This window comes from Heliangelus exortis, chromosome 1 (assembly GCF_036169615.1).
Source record: "Heliangelus exortis chromosome 1, bHelExo1.hap1, whole genome shotgun sequence".
In the NCBI taxonomy this organism is placed as follows: Eukaryota; Metazoa; Chordata; class Aves; order Apodiformes; family Trochilidae; genus Heliangelus; species Heliangelus exortis.
Genome location: NC_092422.1, coordinates 2,516,122 through 2,534,391, shown reverse-complemented (window position 1 = coordinate 2,534,391; position 18,270 = coordinate 2,516,122). Strand labels below are relative to the sequence as shown.

General features: G+C 39.5%; 1 protein-coding gene across 1 annotated transcript in view; it reads right to left on the bottom strand.

Annotated features, from left to right (window-relative positions):
- Positions 1–18,270, bottom strand: part of UVRAG (UV radiation resistance associated) — a 106,019-nt gene that overhangs the window by 27,353 nt on the left and 60,396 nt on the right. The window contains exon 13 of the mRNA XM_071764176.1: positions 6,505–6,583. Coding sequence (XP_071620277.1) covers positions 6,505–6,583 — 79 coding nt within the window. The remainder of the gene's footprint in view (positions 1–6,504; positions 6,584–18,270) is intronic.

The following is an 18,270-nucleotide window of genomic DNA, read 5'->3' as shown; positions in this document are numbered from 1 at the left end:
CAGTGCTAGACACTCAAGTTCCTTGCTTGGATCTCTGGTGCACTGATGTGAAAACAAACATCCTTGGAGGAGCTGACAAAAGCTTTTGAGGGATTTTTTTCATGTCAAACAGCAAAGTTCACCCGTTGCTAATGACTGTCAGATGAAAGCAGAACTATTCTTTGGCCAAGGCTGAGCAAATCATGCCAATGTGAATAGGAGGATCAGTCTAACATCACTTAATAGTTGTCTGACAAAATAAATCAAGGCTGGATCAGAGGAGAGGCCTTGTCTTGCGTGGCAATTGTGAGCAGGCATTCACTCTGAACAGAAAAAAAAATCCTTAATTCATGCAACGTAACAAATGAAAATGACTTCACAAAACCTGGAGGTGATACCTCAGAAGATGAGTTCTGACTGCCACCAAGTGCAGAATCTCCCTGCCAAACACCAGTGCTGAACTGGTGTCAGACATGACACGTTCACTCTTTAGCTTGACTGTAGAAAACCAGAGCTGCAGAACAGCCCAAATTACTTGCTGCTTGGTTTTGCAATTTTCCTTTCAAGAGGAGTAACTGAGAGAAGCACAGAACACCTGGATTTCTGATGCCATGACCACCAAAACCAGATGGAGTTAGTAACCAAGGCCATGGCAGCAACAAGTTTAAAGGACTCTTGCACTGTTCATAGTTCTGGCCCATGGTTCTATAGGGAAAGCAGGATGAGACTCAGAATTGGAAATCCAGAAGGTAAAGAGAGAAATTAACTCCCATGCCCTTGAGTGGTCGACTGAAATACCATCTGATCATCATTTGATACTCAGAGTTGCAATTAAGGTGAGTGTTCTGTGGACAAGAAAACAGCTGCAGTAAATCCCCTTTCTGACTGGGACCAGAAGAAACCAGCTCTAGAGCTATAAATCAACTATTTCCTGTCCAAGAAATCTTGCAACCAGACAAGGAATAGTGCGTGTCAAACACTGTGAAGAAGACCTCTTGAATACCTAAAGGAACTGGAGGTTCAAGAACCAGATGGTCATGGTCATGCTCCCTTAAAGGCTTCACATCATAAAGGCATGGGTTAGAAATCAGGACCAACACAGGAATGAAACCTTGGAAGTGGTCAAGACCAGGTTGGATGGGACTTTAAGCAAACTTGTCTGGTGGACCCCTCTGCCCCATGGCAGAGGGGTTGGAACTAGATGATCTTTAAGGTCCCTTCCTATCCAAACTCTTCTATGATTCTATGAATCTCATCTTGCATCCAACTTCAGGCCAGGTCTTCTCCAAGACTGGCAGTATAAGTGCTCATTAAGGACTCACCTCATGAAGGATGGTCACTAAAATCATGGTTAATAAGATGATCTCTTCATATGCAATGAGGAACCTACACTGAGGTCAGGCCCCAGCAATCAAGGCTCTGGGAATGAAGGAAAGAGACAGCAAAACACCAGTAAAGCAGCAATAAAGCTTCTGTCTTTCTACAGGCCTGGGATTTGAAACTCAAAGCCACTGAGCTCTCACTTCCTCAGCCTCAAAGGTTAAATAAAACTTTTCAGGAGCTTAGAGGGAAAAAAGGAACAAGATCACTGCTCAAGGGGACCTAGGAGAGCTCAGCTTAGCCAGGTCCACATCTGCACTTTAGCTGAGCTGTGTGCCTCATGTATTCTATGTTCAGAGTGAGAAGAACTCTGAGACACCAGCTCAGAGTTAAAAGTAATGCAAGAGCTCATTTCATCCTCTTACGAAAGCCTCATCTTCCTCAGATACTCCACAACCCCAAAACTTAACAGCTGCAGAGTTTGTGGGACCAGCTACCTCCTGAGTGTTCTCCCAGTGCCTCAGGCTTCTGAGAGCTACATAATTCCCTCCCATTTTTAGCATCTTCATTCTGCTTTACCTTTGACAATCACAGAATCCTAGAATTGGCTGGGTTGGAAGGGAGCTCAGAGCTCCTCAAGTCCAACCCTTGATCCACTACTGCTGCAGTTCCCAGCCCATGGCACTCAGTGCCACATCCAGGCTCTTTGGAAATATCTCCAGGGATGGAGAATCCACCCCTTCCCTGGGCAGCCCATTCCAATGCCTGATCCCCCTCTCCATCAAGAAATTCTTTCTAATGTCCAACCTAAACCTCCCCTGGCACAACTTGAGACCATGGCCTCTTGTCTTGCTGAGAGTTGCCTGGGAAAAGAGCCCAACCCCCCCCTGGCTCCAACCTCCTTTCAGGGACTTGGAGAGAGTGATGAGGTCTCCCCTGAGCCTCCTCTTCTCCAGCCTCAACACCCCCAGCTCCCTCAGCCCTTCCTCACAGCATTTCTGCTGGATCCCTTCACCAGCCCAGTTGCCTCCTTTGGACCTGCTCCAGCACCTCAAGCTCCTTCCTGAACTGAATGCTCTGAATGACAGTGATTTGGGTTTATTGATATTATTAAGACATAAGTCACTTATGTTCCTCTGAAAAAAAACAACACATTTGTATGTTCATTCAAGAGCTGAATTCTGAACTGGAAATTTAAGGTCTTACCTACTATTATCCAACTTAAAAAGCTACTCCATGAACTTTGTGAGGGATTCAATCTCACAAACAGAAAAGATGGGGATTGAAACAATTTGTGCTCACGTACAGATGGAAGTTATTATGAACTCTAAGAATTAACACACATTGTTTTGACTTTGGAATGTAACAGCAAAGCAAGTTTCTCCAAATAAATGCTCTACCAAGCTAGCACTGAGCTGCTTCTAATTCCAGCTGAATTCTCCTGAGTGCAAGATGTGGTTTTCATTGTTATTATCCTGCTGTTTTACAAAACAGTAACACTTTATCTCCAGAAGATTTTTTTTTTCATGTCAGTAACTTTATTTAATATCAACCCAGTATCACTTCTTTCCTACTCATGTTTCTTCTTGCCACTCCAGGTTATTTTAAAAGGAAAACCAAATAAAAATGAAAGTAAAAATCTGTGAAACCAGGGAAGCTTACACAAATCCTTTTAAGTATTCCTTTAAGTTGATGTAATTTTTTCTGGGGTCTTTGCATCCCACCCACAGTGATCAAGATTTGCAAGACTGATGCAGATAAGGTGATGGAGACCCAAGCTCTACCCTTCACTCTCAAGTAGAGTCAGTGGTGTTCCTCCAAGGCACCTCCAGTCTTCCCACAGCAGCCAGAGGAAATGAAGCAACCAAAATTCACATTTATTCCCAACAGAGTAATTTTCATGACTGGTTCCCTGAATTAAGGCCAACACCTTTGAGCCTTAAAAGGACTCCCTCATATTCTAATGGTTTAGAGATAAGGAAGAGGCAGCTGCTCACTCTCCATCCAAAGAATTATTTTCAAATACTCACATGAATGAAGCAGATCTGGAAGCTTTTCTTGACACAGCCTTAAGATCTTCTAAAAGCTACTTAAATTCAACAGTTCCAGCCTCAAGAACACACAAAGGATTCAAAGAATCTCAGGGTTTTAGATGAAGTCAGTCCCTGAGCACCACACTTTGGTGATGTATTTCTGCACATTATCTACCTGCTCTGCTTTCATGCTGCTTCCACAATGGAATTTGCCCTTGGCAGAACTATAAAAAAGCTGCAATATTTGACCCAGGATCTCAAAACCAAGGTGACTACAACAGTTCATATGGACTTTGGTCACATTTTCTTGATTAAAGAAGTTGTAGAAGCACCTCAAAATTTCTGATTTCCTTTTATTGCTTTTTTATATTCAACACCATCCAATCTCAAGCATTAAAATGTGAACCATTGGTGTTGTACAAACCACTTCAAAGTCTGGCCATTGACTACTCCAGCTTGCACCAGCACCAGTGACCCCATGTACATTTGGAAACTTTTTTTTTTTAAGACAAATATCATTTGCTTTTATGAGTTTAAACACAGGCCTGTGATTTCAAAACCAACTGCAAGGACTTGGAAGGCAACATGGGTGAGTGACCATGTGTCCAAGTGTTCATAGCCCTTTAGAAATTGGACAAGAGCTGAACCAGAATGAGAGATTTCAGCAGGTCCAACAGTGGCAATGATTCAGAAATGACAAGTCATAGAAAAAAAAAAAACAGGAAAACAAGTAAAGCAGTGGCAGTTCCTGTAAAAAGAAAAAAAAAAAAAATACTACAGGCACCAGTGCCAACTAAGACAGACTCCAAGAACTGGAAAAAGCACCAACTTGGGCTTGATGAAGAGTTCATTGTGTCAACTGAGAAATAAGCACAAGAGCACTTGCACCATATAACTGAATGGTAAACTCCAGAACAGGAAAAAAACCCAAGAAAGGCTGAAAAGCAGAGCAAGCAGCATCACCACTCACAAGTTACAGAATGAGCTAATGTATTTACATAAGTAGAGATTAAGGAAAGCATTGATTTGATAGTAATGGAGAGAGAAAGCTATCAAAGCATTTGAAGAAAAGTGAATTTAATCCCTTTTTCTCACTTGTCTTCCTTATGAAAGTCAAGTGTGAACAGCTGGCTGCCATTATTAATACCAGCAACAAAGAGTCACAGTCTAAGTTATATTAACAGCTTGGTTAAGTGAATTTCCAAGATTAGCAGGACTTGATTAACTTCATCTTAAGATATTTTAGCCTTTAAGTAATTTCAGAGCCATTGGAATTATCTTCCAAAATACACTAAGCACGGGCAAGATACCAGAAGTCTGGAAAATGGTAAATGCAATCCAGGCTTAAAAAACAAACAACACAAAAAGACCCAGAAGCTTTACTTTAATTTGGGGTAGGGAATGGGGAGAAAGTGATAGAAGAGAGACCTGGAAAAACAAACCAAACAAGTAGAAACGAAGCATAAAAAAAGATCAGATCACTCAAGAATAAAACTGCCAGGCTAAGCTAATTTCAAGCCTTACAAACAGGTTAGAAACTGAAATGTCATATTTCTGTTGGAATTTAAATAAATCTCTTGGCACTTTCTGGTGTTATATGCCAGAGAATGGGATATTGATGAAGTATGAATGAATACAGAGCAAGTGTGTAGTCTTTGGGTGTAGTTGGACAAAGGTTCTCTGCTGAACATGGAAGTGGTAGTGGAGTGGGGCTCCACAGGGGTTCAGGCTTTACCCCAGCTCTATTCAATATTTGAGCCTGGTGACTTGGATAGAGAACAGGCTCAGGTATGAGAATGAGTTCTGGATCTATCTTCCCCCATCATGATTAAGAACAAAAAGGTGGATCTTTAAGGATATATTCAAGGTACAGCACCTAAAACATTAATTGTCAGCTGCACAAGTTCAGGATGACTGTTCTGTTGCTCTGCAGACTGCACTGAATCACAAAATTCAGTACATTGGACTGTTAAGATACAAAGCTATGAGAATATAATGAACTTAAAAAAATTCATTAGAAGATCTGTGAAGCATTTCTCCCATGCTACTTAATGCCTATTAAGCTGTAGAGTGTATCCAGGTTTGGGCACTGCACTTCAGGTAAGATGTGGATTCAGATGGAGAATAAGAAATAAGAAAGCTCAGAAATGGAGACACGACCCATGAGATAACTCTTTAGAAAGAAGTTGTCTTTTCATGCAGAAAAGTCTGCAAAGAGGAAGAGACTTCAATGAACAGGGAGGTTGTGGAGTCTCCTTCTCTGGAGACATTCAAACCCCACCTGGATGTGTCCCTGTGTCACCTACACTGGGTGACCCTGCTCTGGCAGAGGGGTTGGACTGGATGAGCTCCAGAGGTCCCTTCCAACCCCTGACACCCTGTGATTTCTGTGTTTATAAAAAGAGATTCTTCAACTAAACAGAAGCAAACCAGATTTGTATTAGGTGTCAGAAAAGGCTTCAATGGTCAAGACAGTCAAGCACTGGAACTAAGTAGCATTTAGATCCCACTCTTCTTCAGGAAAGGCTCCACAAATATCAACCAGGGACATAAGACAAGGACATAAGAGCAGTTGACCCTCTCCTAGGTCTGGGCACTCTTAATGGCCTCCATTGGTCCCTTTCAAACCAGCTTTTTGAACACTTGAATTCCATGCCCAAGGTGTTGGATTAGTACCACCTCAAATACAAGTTTCTATGCATTTGCCAAATTAAAAGATGTTCTAAAAATACATTAAGAGCAAGAAAGGCAGGATGACTATAGGAGGTTTTGGGTTTTTTAAATACAAAGTCACACACTTGCAAGACATGAATTTCCAGTTTGCTGTGTTTTCTTACCATAAGTACAGGGGCAGAGGGCTACTAAAAGTAGTAACACACCAAAAATAAAGGCAGAGCAAAGAGAATACATGAGCTGATCATCAATTGTGACAATAAGTGAGAACATTTATAATTTTCAAAACACACAGACTCACAATTTATACTACTTGAAGAGGAAAAGATTCATTATTAGCTGCACAGTCCTTCTCTGAACACCACAGAAGAAAATCTCAAGCCCAAAGCAGTAAGGTAAGACAATGTTCACCTTAGAGCAGGTAACCACAGACAGCAGATGCACACTCATGCCACACTAACAGACAGTAGATAGAAGTAAAATATCTCAGTGTACCAACCTGTGCTATATTTTTGTTAAGAAGATACACTCCATATTCAAACTGAAGCTTCTCCCCTCCTTTTGGATATAAAGGAAATCTGATGGGAAAGAAAAAAAAAGAAAAGATTTAAGGTTAAGTTATTCAGATGCTTAAGTAAACTTCAGCAAGGCACAGACTCCTTTTCTGAGGAGGAAAAGATTTTAAAAGCCTCCCTTGCTGACTTCTCCCAGGAACCCCTCTCCACAGGATGCACTGAGGAACCCTTTGCAGCCCCAGTCAATCAGCCTTTTAAAAACTGATGTCAAAATTCAGCTAATGAATAACATTTTCTAATGTATTTAAGGTTTTCAAAAGCTGCTTTATGGCTCCCCCAGTGCTGCAACATTCCTCTCACTAAGTGGAGCATGTTTTCAGAAGCATTCAGCATAACACCAGTTCCATGTTACCACTTTGTATTCAGCCATTCGTATGTGCTTAGCTCATTTCCAAACAGAAGGAAACCTTTCAGAGAACTGTTCTCTTTTGATTAAATTTCTTATTTTGTGACTGGAAGAGCCCAAATCTCTTCACACACACACACAAGATGTTTGCAGAACACAGAGGGCATATGGGATTCCTTCCATTTCAATACAGCCTGAAGTCAGTTACAGCATCAGAAGTCACTGCAGCCCTTGCAAATATTATATCCCTCATTTTTATTGCTTCTATTTAATAAATAAAGCAGTTTTTACAATTTTAAATGAGCTTATATGAAAGCAGCACAGCTTATTTCTGTCTTAGCTGCTCCATGAGATTACAGAACCAAAAGTTTAGTCCTTTATGTACTGAAACTGTCTGAAACTCTGCACTGAAGAATATAACATTATGTGCACATTCTAGGGACCTTTGTTTAAGGGAAGAAACTCCCATAAACAGCCTTAATATTTGTACACTGCATTTTTTAGGATTGTCTTTTGACTCCTCCTTACCAGCAGAGCTTAGGAGGTCATCATGGTCAATCTTGATAAAAATCTAACATTTATATTTGTGGGAACTACACCATGAAATGAGCTTTTGCCTTTTCAAGAACTGCATCTTCTGCAGCTCCTAATCAAGATGCTGGGCATATTATCTGCACCACCCTCCCCATTACATCAGAAACCAAAAGTCTCTCTCAAATATAAGATAACAAATACAGGAAGATCAATATCTACTAGAAACAACACACATTCTAGAGGGGTGATTAAGCAAAGTGTATTTTATCATCAATCAGCCCCACAGCAGACTACATTTGCAACTTTTAAGGAGAATTAAATAGCACCATTAAAGCTAAAGGTCAACAGGTCACGATCACAGCAGATCAAATATTAAGACATCAGCTTCAAGTTTTATGCTACTTTCAAACTCACTGGGTCACTTCAAGTTGAGGAATATAAAAATCACCACGAGCAGTATATATCTAGCTCACCTTGCTTAATAGATCTATAAATCCAACTTGTTGCCCATGGAAGAAAATAAAACCTTTCAAAGTAAACACATGCTACAAAAATCCCACGATGCATTATCCTAAGTGTAAAATCCCAATCAAAAGGAATTCGTGGCAATATCTACAATTACACTGCCCAGACTGAGCAAGATTTAGATTTAGAGGATACTTTTACAATTAACAGTATAAAACTCACTCAAGCTTGACTATAAAAGCACCATTAGGAACACAAGCCATGTTTCACTGGAAGATAGTATTTCATTAAGTCACTAATAATAGAACACTTTTCCCATTACTAGACACAGAGCTCTTCAATCCATGCAGTGCAGAAAACAGAATAAAACTCTTTTACAGTGGTTTACATCTCCCACACACAGTTTCTTTTAAGCTACAAAGATTAAACTCTTCTGTTTACTATGCTGGGATTGGTGCTTTTCTAACATCCATGTTTCTGCCCTTTATCTTCCCCAAATACATCTTGAAAGATTCTTAACTACAAACATCCCTGTGTCAGCTATCAGAACATAACCACTTACATGAAAGTCTGGAGAAATGTCAGTGGGTGTCTTTGTGTATGCACATTTAGGAGGCAAAGAAAAATATTACCAGCTTTTATATCTCTTTCTTTCTGTGTTATCTTGCTTGCCTATTATGCCTGGTCACAAGCAATAAACTAAAGGAAGAGGAACCCCAACATTTTATACAGTGCTTCACTGACTATAACTGAAAGCAATTTTAAATGCTGGCTCCCCATGTGAAATTCTTCTTGCCTGCTCCTTTGAAAAGCAAAACTGTCAGCTAAATCTCTCACTTTGGCATGCTACAAAAAGTTAAGTCTTCTGTGTAAGGTTTGAGTTATACTTGCTCAAAAAATACATTTCAAAACTACTAATTTTGTATTTTTATAATCACAAAGCACTCCATAAAATGAAAAATGGCATCTGGCTGCCCATTCTGCTCCAACGTGTACCACCTTCCTTGTTTCCATTCTTGCTGGTGTGTTTTTTGGGGGAAAAAAAGGAATCATTGAGCCCCTTGAAAGCAGAACACAGATATTTACTCTAAGGTGAACGTTTCAAAGGAATAAGTTTGGTATGTTTAGTGGAAAGAATTAAAAAAGGCAAGCCAGAGGTGTCTTGTTGTATAACCACCAGAAAAGATCATCTGAGAAGTAAGTAAGTAGTACAAAACTTGCTCTGAGTACACTCAGGAGTAACACATACTGTAAGGAAACATACACCTAGCATGCAGAAATTAGGAACAGAACACTTTCTGCTCTGTAATATTCAAACTGTATCAACACTGTGTTGTAAAAAATGTTGATAAATATGGAATATTACTTTTAAATAATGTGTAGGCTTCTTAAACTACAGCTCTAGTACACTCTGAGTTTACCATAGATATTCTTTTCCTGTATAAAAAGCACACTGCTCAGCTGGCACAGAGCAGTAATAATTTTAACAGTGACTCACAAAGATCTTAGTTCAGAGAACATGAACTTGGTGCAGGAAAAAAACATTCAGTAACTTTTAACAGGTTAACCCCATTTGGAGTTGTTTCTGCCCCTCGTGTTTCCACTGTACTCCAGGTTATTCTTGCTTCACTTATGACATCTGACATGGCAGCAGTAAGAGCCCATGCTGGGAAAAAGCACAAGGAAAAGTAGTAATAAAGGGAATAACAAGCTAGTGAGCACATGGAAAGGCAGCTTTAGGACTTAGGACAATTGTGCCAAAGATGCTGAAATGAAAGAAGTCCCACTCTGAATTCAGAAGGTGGAGAGCACAGCATTAAAGTGATCCAAAACTGCAAACCAGATTGATTCTAACCAGATGCTCAATATGTGCCTTTAAGATCCAAGATAACAAAGAGGATTCTCAATCTTAAAAGCTTACGTTTGTTTTGGAAGTTTTATGTTTTGCTTATTTCATCCTGAAGGACTGTGACAAATGCAAAGTTTTTATTAAATTATTTGAGTCCTGTGTTCTGTTTTATAGGACTCACTGGGCTCCAAGCTGTACCACACTGCAGGAACCACAATAAAATGCAAAACATCTACATTTTTAGACACATAGCTCACCTCCCCTTGCATGGCTGTCACCTTGGACAAAAGTTGGGTTCTTCTCCCTCTGATATCACAGTGACAAAACAGTTTCTTCCATAGTGAACCAGAACAAGATCAAGTTTACAGGCTTGAAGCACACACAAGGCTTGTATTAACACTAATATATTCAATATATTCACTAATATATTCAAGACACAAATTTTCCCAGTCTCACATGAAGAGGTTCTCATATTGCCATTTCCCATGGTCGACAGTAAAACCAGTAAAAAAAAATAAAAAAAAAAATCCAAAAAACAGAAAAGCTTTTACAAGGCACTTCTAATAATCTCCAAGTAATTTTAATTTTAGCAAAACTTAGAACAGAGAAGCAACTCATATGGCCCCACCTTACCCTTCTCCCCTCACTCCTCCTTGGAGGCTTCCCAAGAACAAGTATCTCCTCTCTACCTGTAATTATCATCTTATTCCAACCAATCTCCTGTTAATTACTGCCCTGCTTCCTAAGTGTCAGCTGCTGGATAAACAACACCTTAGTTTAATCATGGTCTAAAAAACCTGGGATGGAAGTTGGAAGGGAGCACATTACTACCAAGAAACTCTCCTCTTCCCTAAAAGGAACCTCAGGCTCCAATCAGATGTTTTTCTTCATAAAATCTGATGTTTAAGACCATGGGATGCCACTAAAAATTGGCAGTTCCAAGAACAAAGAAGGGCTTTTTGAAATACACAGGGCAACTGATTTCTCAGTCTATTTGCACATAAGGAGATTTTGCTGATAAGAAGTAAGTAAACAAACAAGTGTGAGAAGGTCAAGGCTTAGATCTCCATAGCCAAATATTTCTACTTGTAAGAAACTCAAGTCAGCCCCAGAAATCAAAGCATGCACTCAAGTGAGTCCTGATTAACCCAAGGAAGAATCTCCACTTTCCTTGTAAACTGCCCAGGCAAACAGGGGTGGAAAAGGAAGAAATCCCAACTACAAGAAGTGGTTAAGTGAAGTGTCAACATTGGTGTTATTTTATGCTGTAGGCTCTCTGTGAAAGTTTCTGGAGCGCCAACCCTCATTAAATCCTCCCCAAAGAGCTGTGAAAAGGAATAGGGGAGGCAGAGGTTACATGCTTTGTTCACAGTAACTCTGATGGGGAAATGTAACCCCAAGTCAGCCTTTTAAATACAAAAAAAAAAAAAAAAAAAAAAAAAAAAAATCAGGGCAGAAAGTCTACCTCTTCTCCAGAGTGAATCTACAGAACCTGCACCCCTCTGTCAAAAATGGAATTCTATTTTGAGTTCTTTAAAAAACCTTGCAACACTTCCCAAATTCTAAGTTTGAAAATAGTCAATAGCACCCAACTACAGCATCAACAGGACCCCCAGGGAGCTGTTACTTCAGAATTAATCTTTTTATTATTCAGAATTAATCTTTCCTGAGACAGTTATCCTAACATGGCAGTTAGACAAGGAGAATACATCTAAGACATAATGAACACAGGTATCTCAAACTGAAAAAAGTTTAATTTTACTACAGTAAATAATATTTTAAGGTTACAAAGAACGTAGGCAAGGTGATAAATTCTCTAAAATAAAGAAATTTAATATATGTATTTCCAGTCAATATAGAAAACTCATGGTAGATGGTTGACAATTTCCACTCCAGTTGAAGCTGCAAGCAGCTAAATACCATTGTTAACTCAAGGCAGATTTCAATTTTCAGTTCTAGATACAGTCTTGGGTATGTCTAAAAACATTTGTGGTTTGGAAGCAGTACAGGATGAGCAGAGAGGAGTTTTGATGAATGCCTCTGTCAGCTGTACCTGTCCAGGGGCCTGAAGACATTTCTGGTGTCTTGAGGCCCCTCTGACTTTGACACCTCTGCAGAAATCCCATCCAAAAGCTGCAGCATGAACCCCAGGAGACCACCAGATCCCACTCTGCTGATAAAAATCCCTGTTCATCCAGATCATCTTACACTTGTAAAGCTACAGGCACCAAGAAATCCAATGGATCAGCTCTAAAGCAAGTGCAAACCTTCTTGTACCTCAGCTGTGGTAGCTCTTCCTTCTGAATAAATTTCATCACTCTTTGTGGTAGGAAAACCATATAAATTACTTCCCAGTGTTGATTTCTGCCTTATTTTTAGGATTCAATGAGGCAGACTATGCTTATGTGCTTGCTGAAAGTAAACCTGAGAAATTGCAGTGGTAGATGCTAGAGAAAAGGCTCTTTGAGGATTTTCTTTTCCACATTCAGTTTAAGGTGAGATTCCTACAGTTCAAACCAATGAGGTTTGGTGGATTTTTTCCTTATAAATATTTTAGTTACTTCTTAATAAAAGAAAGGGGTGTAAGCCACCTCTCACTGGCTTTGAACATCTGAACTAAACCACTGGTTTTGGTAAGACAGCACAGGAAGGAAGTTTGTTACCCCAGTGTTTCCCACCAGAATAGTTCACTAAGTGATGTACTGAAAAATCAGAAAATCAGAGAAAAAAGGTCTTGAAAAGATTGCTTGTGTTGTCCACAAATATTAATACTGGAAAATTAGAGGTCTGCTTTAAAGATAGAAAAGTGATGAGCCTAATTTTAGTGTTGTAAGAATGAGACCACCCTTCTTACAACTCACAAATAATCTGTCCTAAATGTCCTCCTCTAACCACTAAGAACTTCTCTTCACTGTCCCACATTTTCAGCTGACTTTAGCCAAGTCCTTATCAGCCATCAAGATCTCATTTAATTTTATAGCCTCAGCTAATCTTTAGCCCTTTCTCAAAGTAAGTGAAGTGTTTGATGAACATGCAGTAAATCACCACAGGGTTTTTGGTTCAGTCAGATGGTAACTGTTAGGAAAAGCTGAAAGAATCCTTAGTCCATGCATTGATTTCAGACCTCAAGTATCTCTTATGAATTCAAGTCCAAATATATTTACTGTTGTGTTCTGTGATTTATGAACTCCTCTGCATCCAGAAAAATCACATATGTACCAATATATTGATGGCCAATTTTTATTGTCTATAACCACCTGTCTTTAATACAAACTATATTTAAAGCTTAAGAAATTGCTTCATTTCTAACTGCTTTCACCTGCTTCTACTTTGGTACTGCACCATATGTTTTAAATGGTTTTTTCTCTCTTTGGTTCAGATTTAAGGCATGACCCAAATCATATTAAAGCCTCAAAGTTTAATCTCTACTTCAGAAAGGGAAGAAGTCAATAAATTAATTGGTTTTACACATGTAACTGGTTTTCACTGCCTGAAGTGGGGCACAATTTAAATAGCATATTACATCCCATTTGACAAATGTAAGCTGAATTTCAAATATAGTTTGGAATTGTGTTATATACCCTTAACTTTCACAGTGATTCAAGGGTTAAAGACTGCTCATATTTGCAACTTTCCAAGCTAAATTAACAACAAGGACATTGTTGCTTTAAGAATACTTTATTTTCCAGTAGTTAACTGAAGAAGTGAAAGATACCAATATTAAATGAAGCCAACATCACTGCATTTTCACATCACTTGCAAGACACTTCCAGCCCAGCTGCACCCACCAAATTTTTCAGAGAACAAACCTGACATAGCTTTTTCCTTCACTTCTTGTTTCATGGCTGCAGCAAGATGACTGTAGAGCAGATTTGGCAGAATGCAGCTGAAACTCAATTATTCACCATTATACAGATAAAGAACTGATGTAATTTCTGTGACTGTAACAGTCATAAGTGTGATAGCAGAGAGCCATCCATCAGACCCAGGCAACAACTGTGCCTCATGCAGCACCACCAAAAATAGGGAAGTTTAGAAAATTATGAATTTCAAGCTTAAGCCCTGAGATAAGACACCCTAGAGGAGGACAGAACTAAATAGCCCAATCCAGATAAGATAATGACCTGAAAAAGTCACAAGTTCTTGCTTGATATGACTGAAGCATGAGGAGAACAAGAACAAGGTTTAAATATTTACTGAAGTTTGAGTTATTTCTATCTCAGCCCCTTTTGGGGGGCTGAGAGAGAGGCAGAAGGAGAAGAAGAAACCTTCAGCCTAACCACATCCTGTTTGCTAACTGCAAAGGAATGTTGCATTCAGAGGAGAAAGATTTTGTTATCTTCAAAAAGTCCTAGGACTTCTCTGAACCAGAATAAAGAAAACCTTGAAAGCCTTTTAAGTGAGACTGAATACAATTGTCCAGGCAGCTCACTTAAAATCATTATTCCCAAGGACACTTTGAATCAAGTATTAGGAAAAGTTGGCTGCTTGGGAGCCCCAGGCACCAAAATACCCAACACTTCCAACCAGAAGACCAAGGCACAAGAAGCTTTGGCTGCACAGCTTCAAAACCTTTCTCCTTCTCAGAGAAACTACCCCATGGTTAGATCAGCTTCAGAGACCAGCACAGATCTTAAGAAGGACACAAGCAGCTGAGTGCTTGTTGGAAGAAAGACAACTACAAAGCAACTGCATGAAACTGCCTTGATTTTTTAATTCTAGAGACACAACACAGAATTTCAGACTGGTTTGGGTTGGAAGGGACCTTCAAGTTCATCTACTTCCATCCTCCTGCCATGGGCAGGGAGATCTGCTACTGGACCAGGCTGCTCCAAGCCCCATCCAACCTGGCTTTGGGGCATCCCCAGTTTCTCTGGGCAACCTGGGCCAGTGTCTCATCATTTTCCCAGTGAAGAATTTCTTCCTAATCTCTAAGCATTTCTGAGCCTTCTCAGATCAAGTTACCAGCTGATGGTGGAGGCCATTAACTGACCTTAGGGTGACTGCTGGCCTACCAGGGAGAGCTAACTAGCCTGCCAAAAATCAGCATGATTGGAAAAAGTTTTAAAATTAAGAAGTTAGATCTCCAATGGGTGAGCAACACTGAAAAAAAATGGAAAGACTGAGGAAAAAAAAAAAAAAAAAGAAAAAAGATTACGAGCATGCACTTTGCTTTGTTAGAGATGAGATTAAGCCATGAGTATGATTCACAAATCACAAGTGAATTCAGATTTGATTGCTGTATGGTGTTTAGTTCCTAATTGAGAGAACAAGCTAAAGTTGTAAAACAAACTTGATGACAAAAATACAGACTGCCAAGGGAAAAAAAAAAACCCATATCTTCATTCAAGCTTTACACAATGCAAAGATAATTATTTTACTGGGAAAGAAAAACATATTGGCAGTTTAACTTTATGAGAAGTATTTGCAAAATGCCTGTCTGAATAGCTCAACAAGAAGATAATGGAAAGCAGAGGCATTGCCATCTCTCTATTAAAAAAATGAAACTGCTGTGACCTTGCTTTTAGAGAATGTACAAAATCTGTGTAGGCTGTAGAGAGGAAAAGAAAGCAGACCCAGATGATGAAAGTCAGGCAGCTCTCAGTGAGCCACTCACCAGTTTCTACAAGAGAGTCTCATTCTACCAGTTCAGCAAATAACACTATCAAACACCTCTAAAACACAGCTAGCAAGCCATGGAACAAGTGACACTGATGGCTTCTTGCAGCTTGTGCATTCCCAGAAGGTTTTTCAGCTTAAATTCAAGGCTTGCTACACACACACCACGATGGAAATCACCAGGATTATCTGGAGAGCAGACAACCTCACTTATCAGAACTTGAAATCTTCCTGCCACTGAAGGCTCATTTTTTAACTAGAGGGCACTTTCTACAGGTCAAGTCCTTGCTTATTGAAAAATGAAGTAATGTTTTGAAAAATAATCTCATCAGGAGTATAGTGTTCCAAGGGGAGTAAATTCAGACTACTATGTCTTTGCAGAAACATTTCTCAGCTGTAGATGTCTGGGGTCACTGGTCCCTCATCTACTGCAGTAAACAAAAGTGGCTTGCTCAGACTGGGCAGGAGCATGTAAAAAGCTTCTAGTTTCCAGCAACAGTATTAACAGCATGTAAATTTCTTCAAGAACACCTGATGTAATATTTGGTGACCAAGTGATGGGAAAAGTGGTGACCAAGAATAAAATAACCCCCGGATTCTAGCTAAATATCCTTAAGAATGTGGGACGTAAAAACACAGTTCAAGATAAGTTCATGGCAAAAAGCATTCTTTGAGCAATAAAGTTGAACACTTAACACACACTCAATCTACCCCAAAGAATCAACTTTGCTTTGACAGCTATTAGATTTCTCAACAAACCATCTCCCTCCATCTGATTTACGGCTGCCAAGATTTCTTCCCAAAGCTGCCATTTGATTATCTCAGCCAAAGTACCTACTATGATTAAAGACTTCTCAGTGGAGTGGGAAGATGTTAAAGTCACTGAAAAGTTATCCTTCACTTGCCTGTGTCATGATTTTTCAGGCTGCTTTGTTGAAAGTGGCTTATCTGTTACCAGGCACAGAGCAATAAGCACCTTTCCTTGCAGTAACTCTACTACAGCTCAGAGACTTATTTTCCTCCTCTTCCAAACAGGAGGAAGGCAGCAGCAGTCAGGACCACTTTTAGGCCACATTCATCCAACAAGTGGCTTCTAAATGCTCCAAAATTACTCTGCAGGCCTGGTTGCCACCTTTACTTTTTCTGCCAATCTGGCTTTGCCACACTTAAAAAAATTCAAGGACAGAGAAAGGTAATTTTGGAAGCACATAAAATTTTCTTTAATTACAGGCTTGAGAAATGAAGTTTTTTGCATCAGAACTGTCAGTAATTTAGTTTGTGTGACTTAATACACAAAATGTAATGGAAATTTTCTTTAGTTAATGTCACTGAAAAGTTATCCTTCACTTGCCTGTGTCATGATTTTTCAGGCTGCTTTGTTGAAAGTGGCTTCTCTGCTACCAGGCACAGAGCAATAAGCACCTTTCCTTGCAGTAACTCTACTACAGCTCAGAGACTGATTTTCCTCCTCTTCCAAACAGGAGGAAGGCAGCAGCAGTCAGGACCACTTTTAGGCCACATCCATTCAACAAGTGGCTTCTAAATGCTCCAAAATTACTCTGCAGGCCTGGTTGCCAGTTCTACTTTTTCTGCCAATCTGGCTTTGCCACACTTAGAAAAATTCAAGGACAGAGAAAGGTAATTTTGGAAGCATATAAACTTTTCTGTAATTACAGGCCTGAGAAATGAAGTTTTTTGCATCAGAATTGTCAGTAATTTAGTTTTCATGACTTAATACACACAATGTAATGGAAATTTTCTTTAGTAGTGCAAAAGAGGATGTCTAAAATTCAACAGCAACAGATCAAATTAATGCTTTAACACGTGCAGATTAAAAGCACATCTGGCCCAGCTATTCTTAACTTTTCCACTTCTCTGAAATTTAGCTCCTTAGACTAATTAAAAACATCTCAAACTGGCTTAACCAACTTGCTGGTTTGAGTTCAAGTCTCAATCAGCAAGGCATGGAGTTAAGATTCACCACATCCAGTCCTGCACTTGCAGATCAGCTTGAGCTGTACACAGGCTGTATCAGGATAAACTCACTCATGGCTTTGCATCCTTAAGGAATACAAAAGTATTCTGAATATCCAACAAAGGGAGCTGTGTTTCAGGCTTGATGTGCTCTAAAAAACTTCTAATCCCAGTGAAAAATGAGCTGTTTTCTCCTATTTATGCCTTTACACTTTCCACATGGGCTGCAGCAAAGAAATTAAACTGCTTTTTAAGGTACCAGCAACCAGGGGATTCCAGGTATTTTTCAAGCACTGCAGTGCCTCTGATACAACAGGTTGGACACACTCAGACTTGGCTTCCAGAAAAGTTCTTGGTAGCAGATCCTCACAACTCTAGCTCAGAACAGCAACTTTTAGAACATCCACCTACATTAAATATCAAGACAAAAAAAATTCCTAATAATTACAATCTCCTGGCATGCTCAAATTTTGCAATAACAATGAAGCTGAGCTCCAGAAAAATACAGTTTTGATGTATAACCCCACAGCACATAAATACTTTCTGGAAAATTATTTCAGGATCAGGATTATGGCTTTCAGCTGCAAATACAGCATGTGTTTTGTTCCTGTTTTCTAAGAGAACATAGTAGGGGCAAACAGAGCATTTCCTAATGACAAGAGAAGGTGTTCAGGCAGCATAATAAGTAGCATAATGTACAAAACCAGACAGACCAGAAGCCATTCCAACTGGGCAAGTTAGGGAATTAATCAGGAGACTACTTACCATTCCTACTTAGACCATTCCCACTCTTATGATAGAGGGATTTCTTCAAAAATTAAAATTGCAAATAACTTGCACAGATTTAATTCAAAACTAACAAGTACTTCAACTGTCACTCAATACTGTTACTTTAAATGGAAA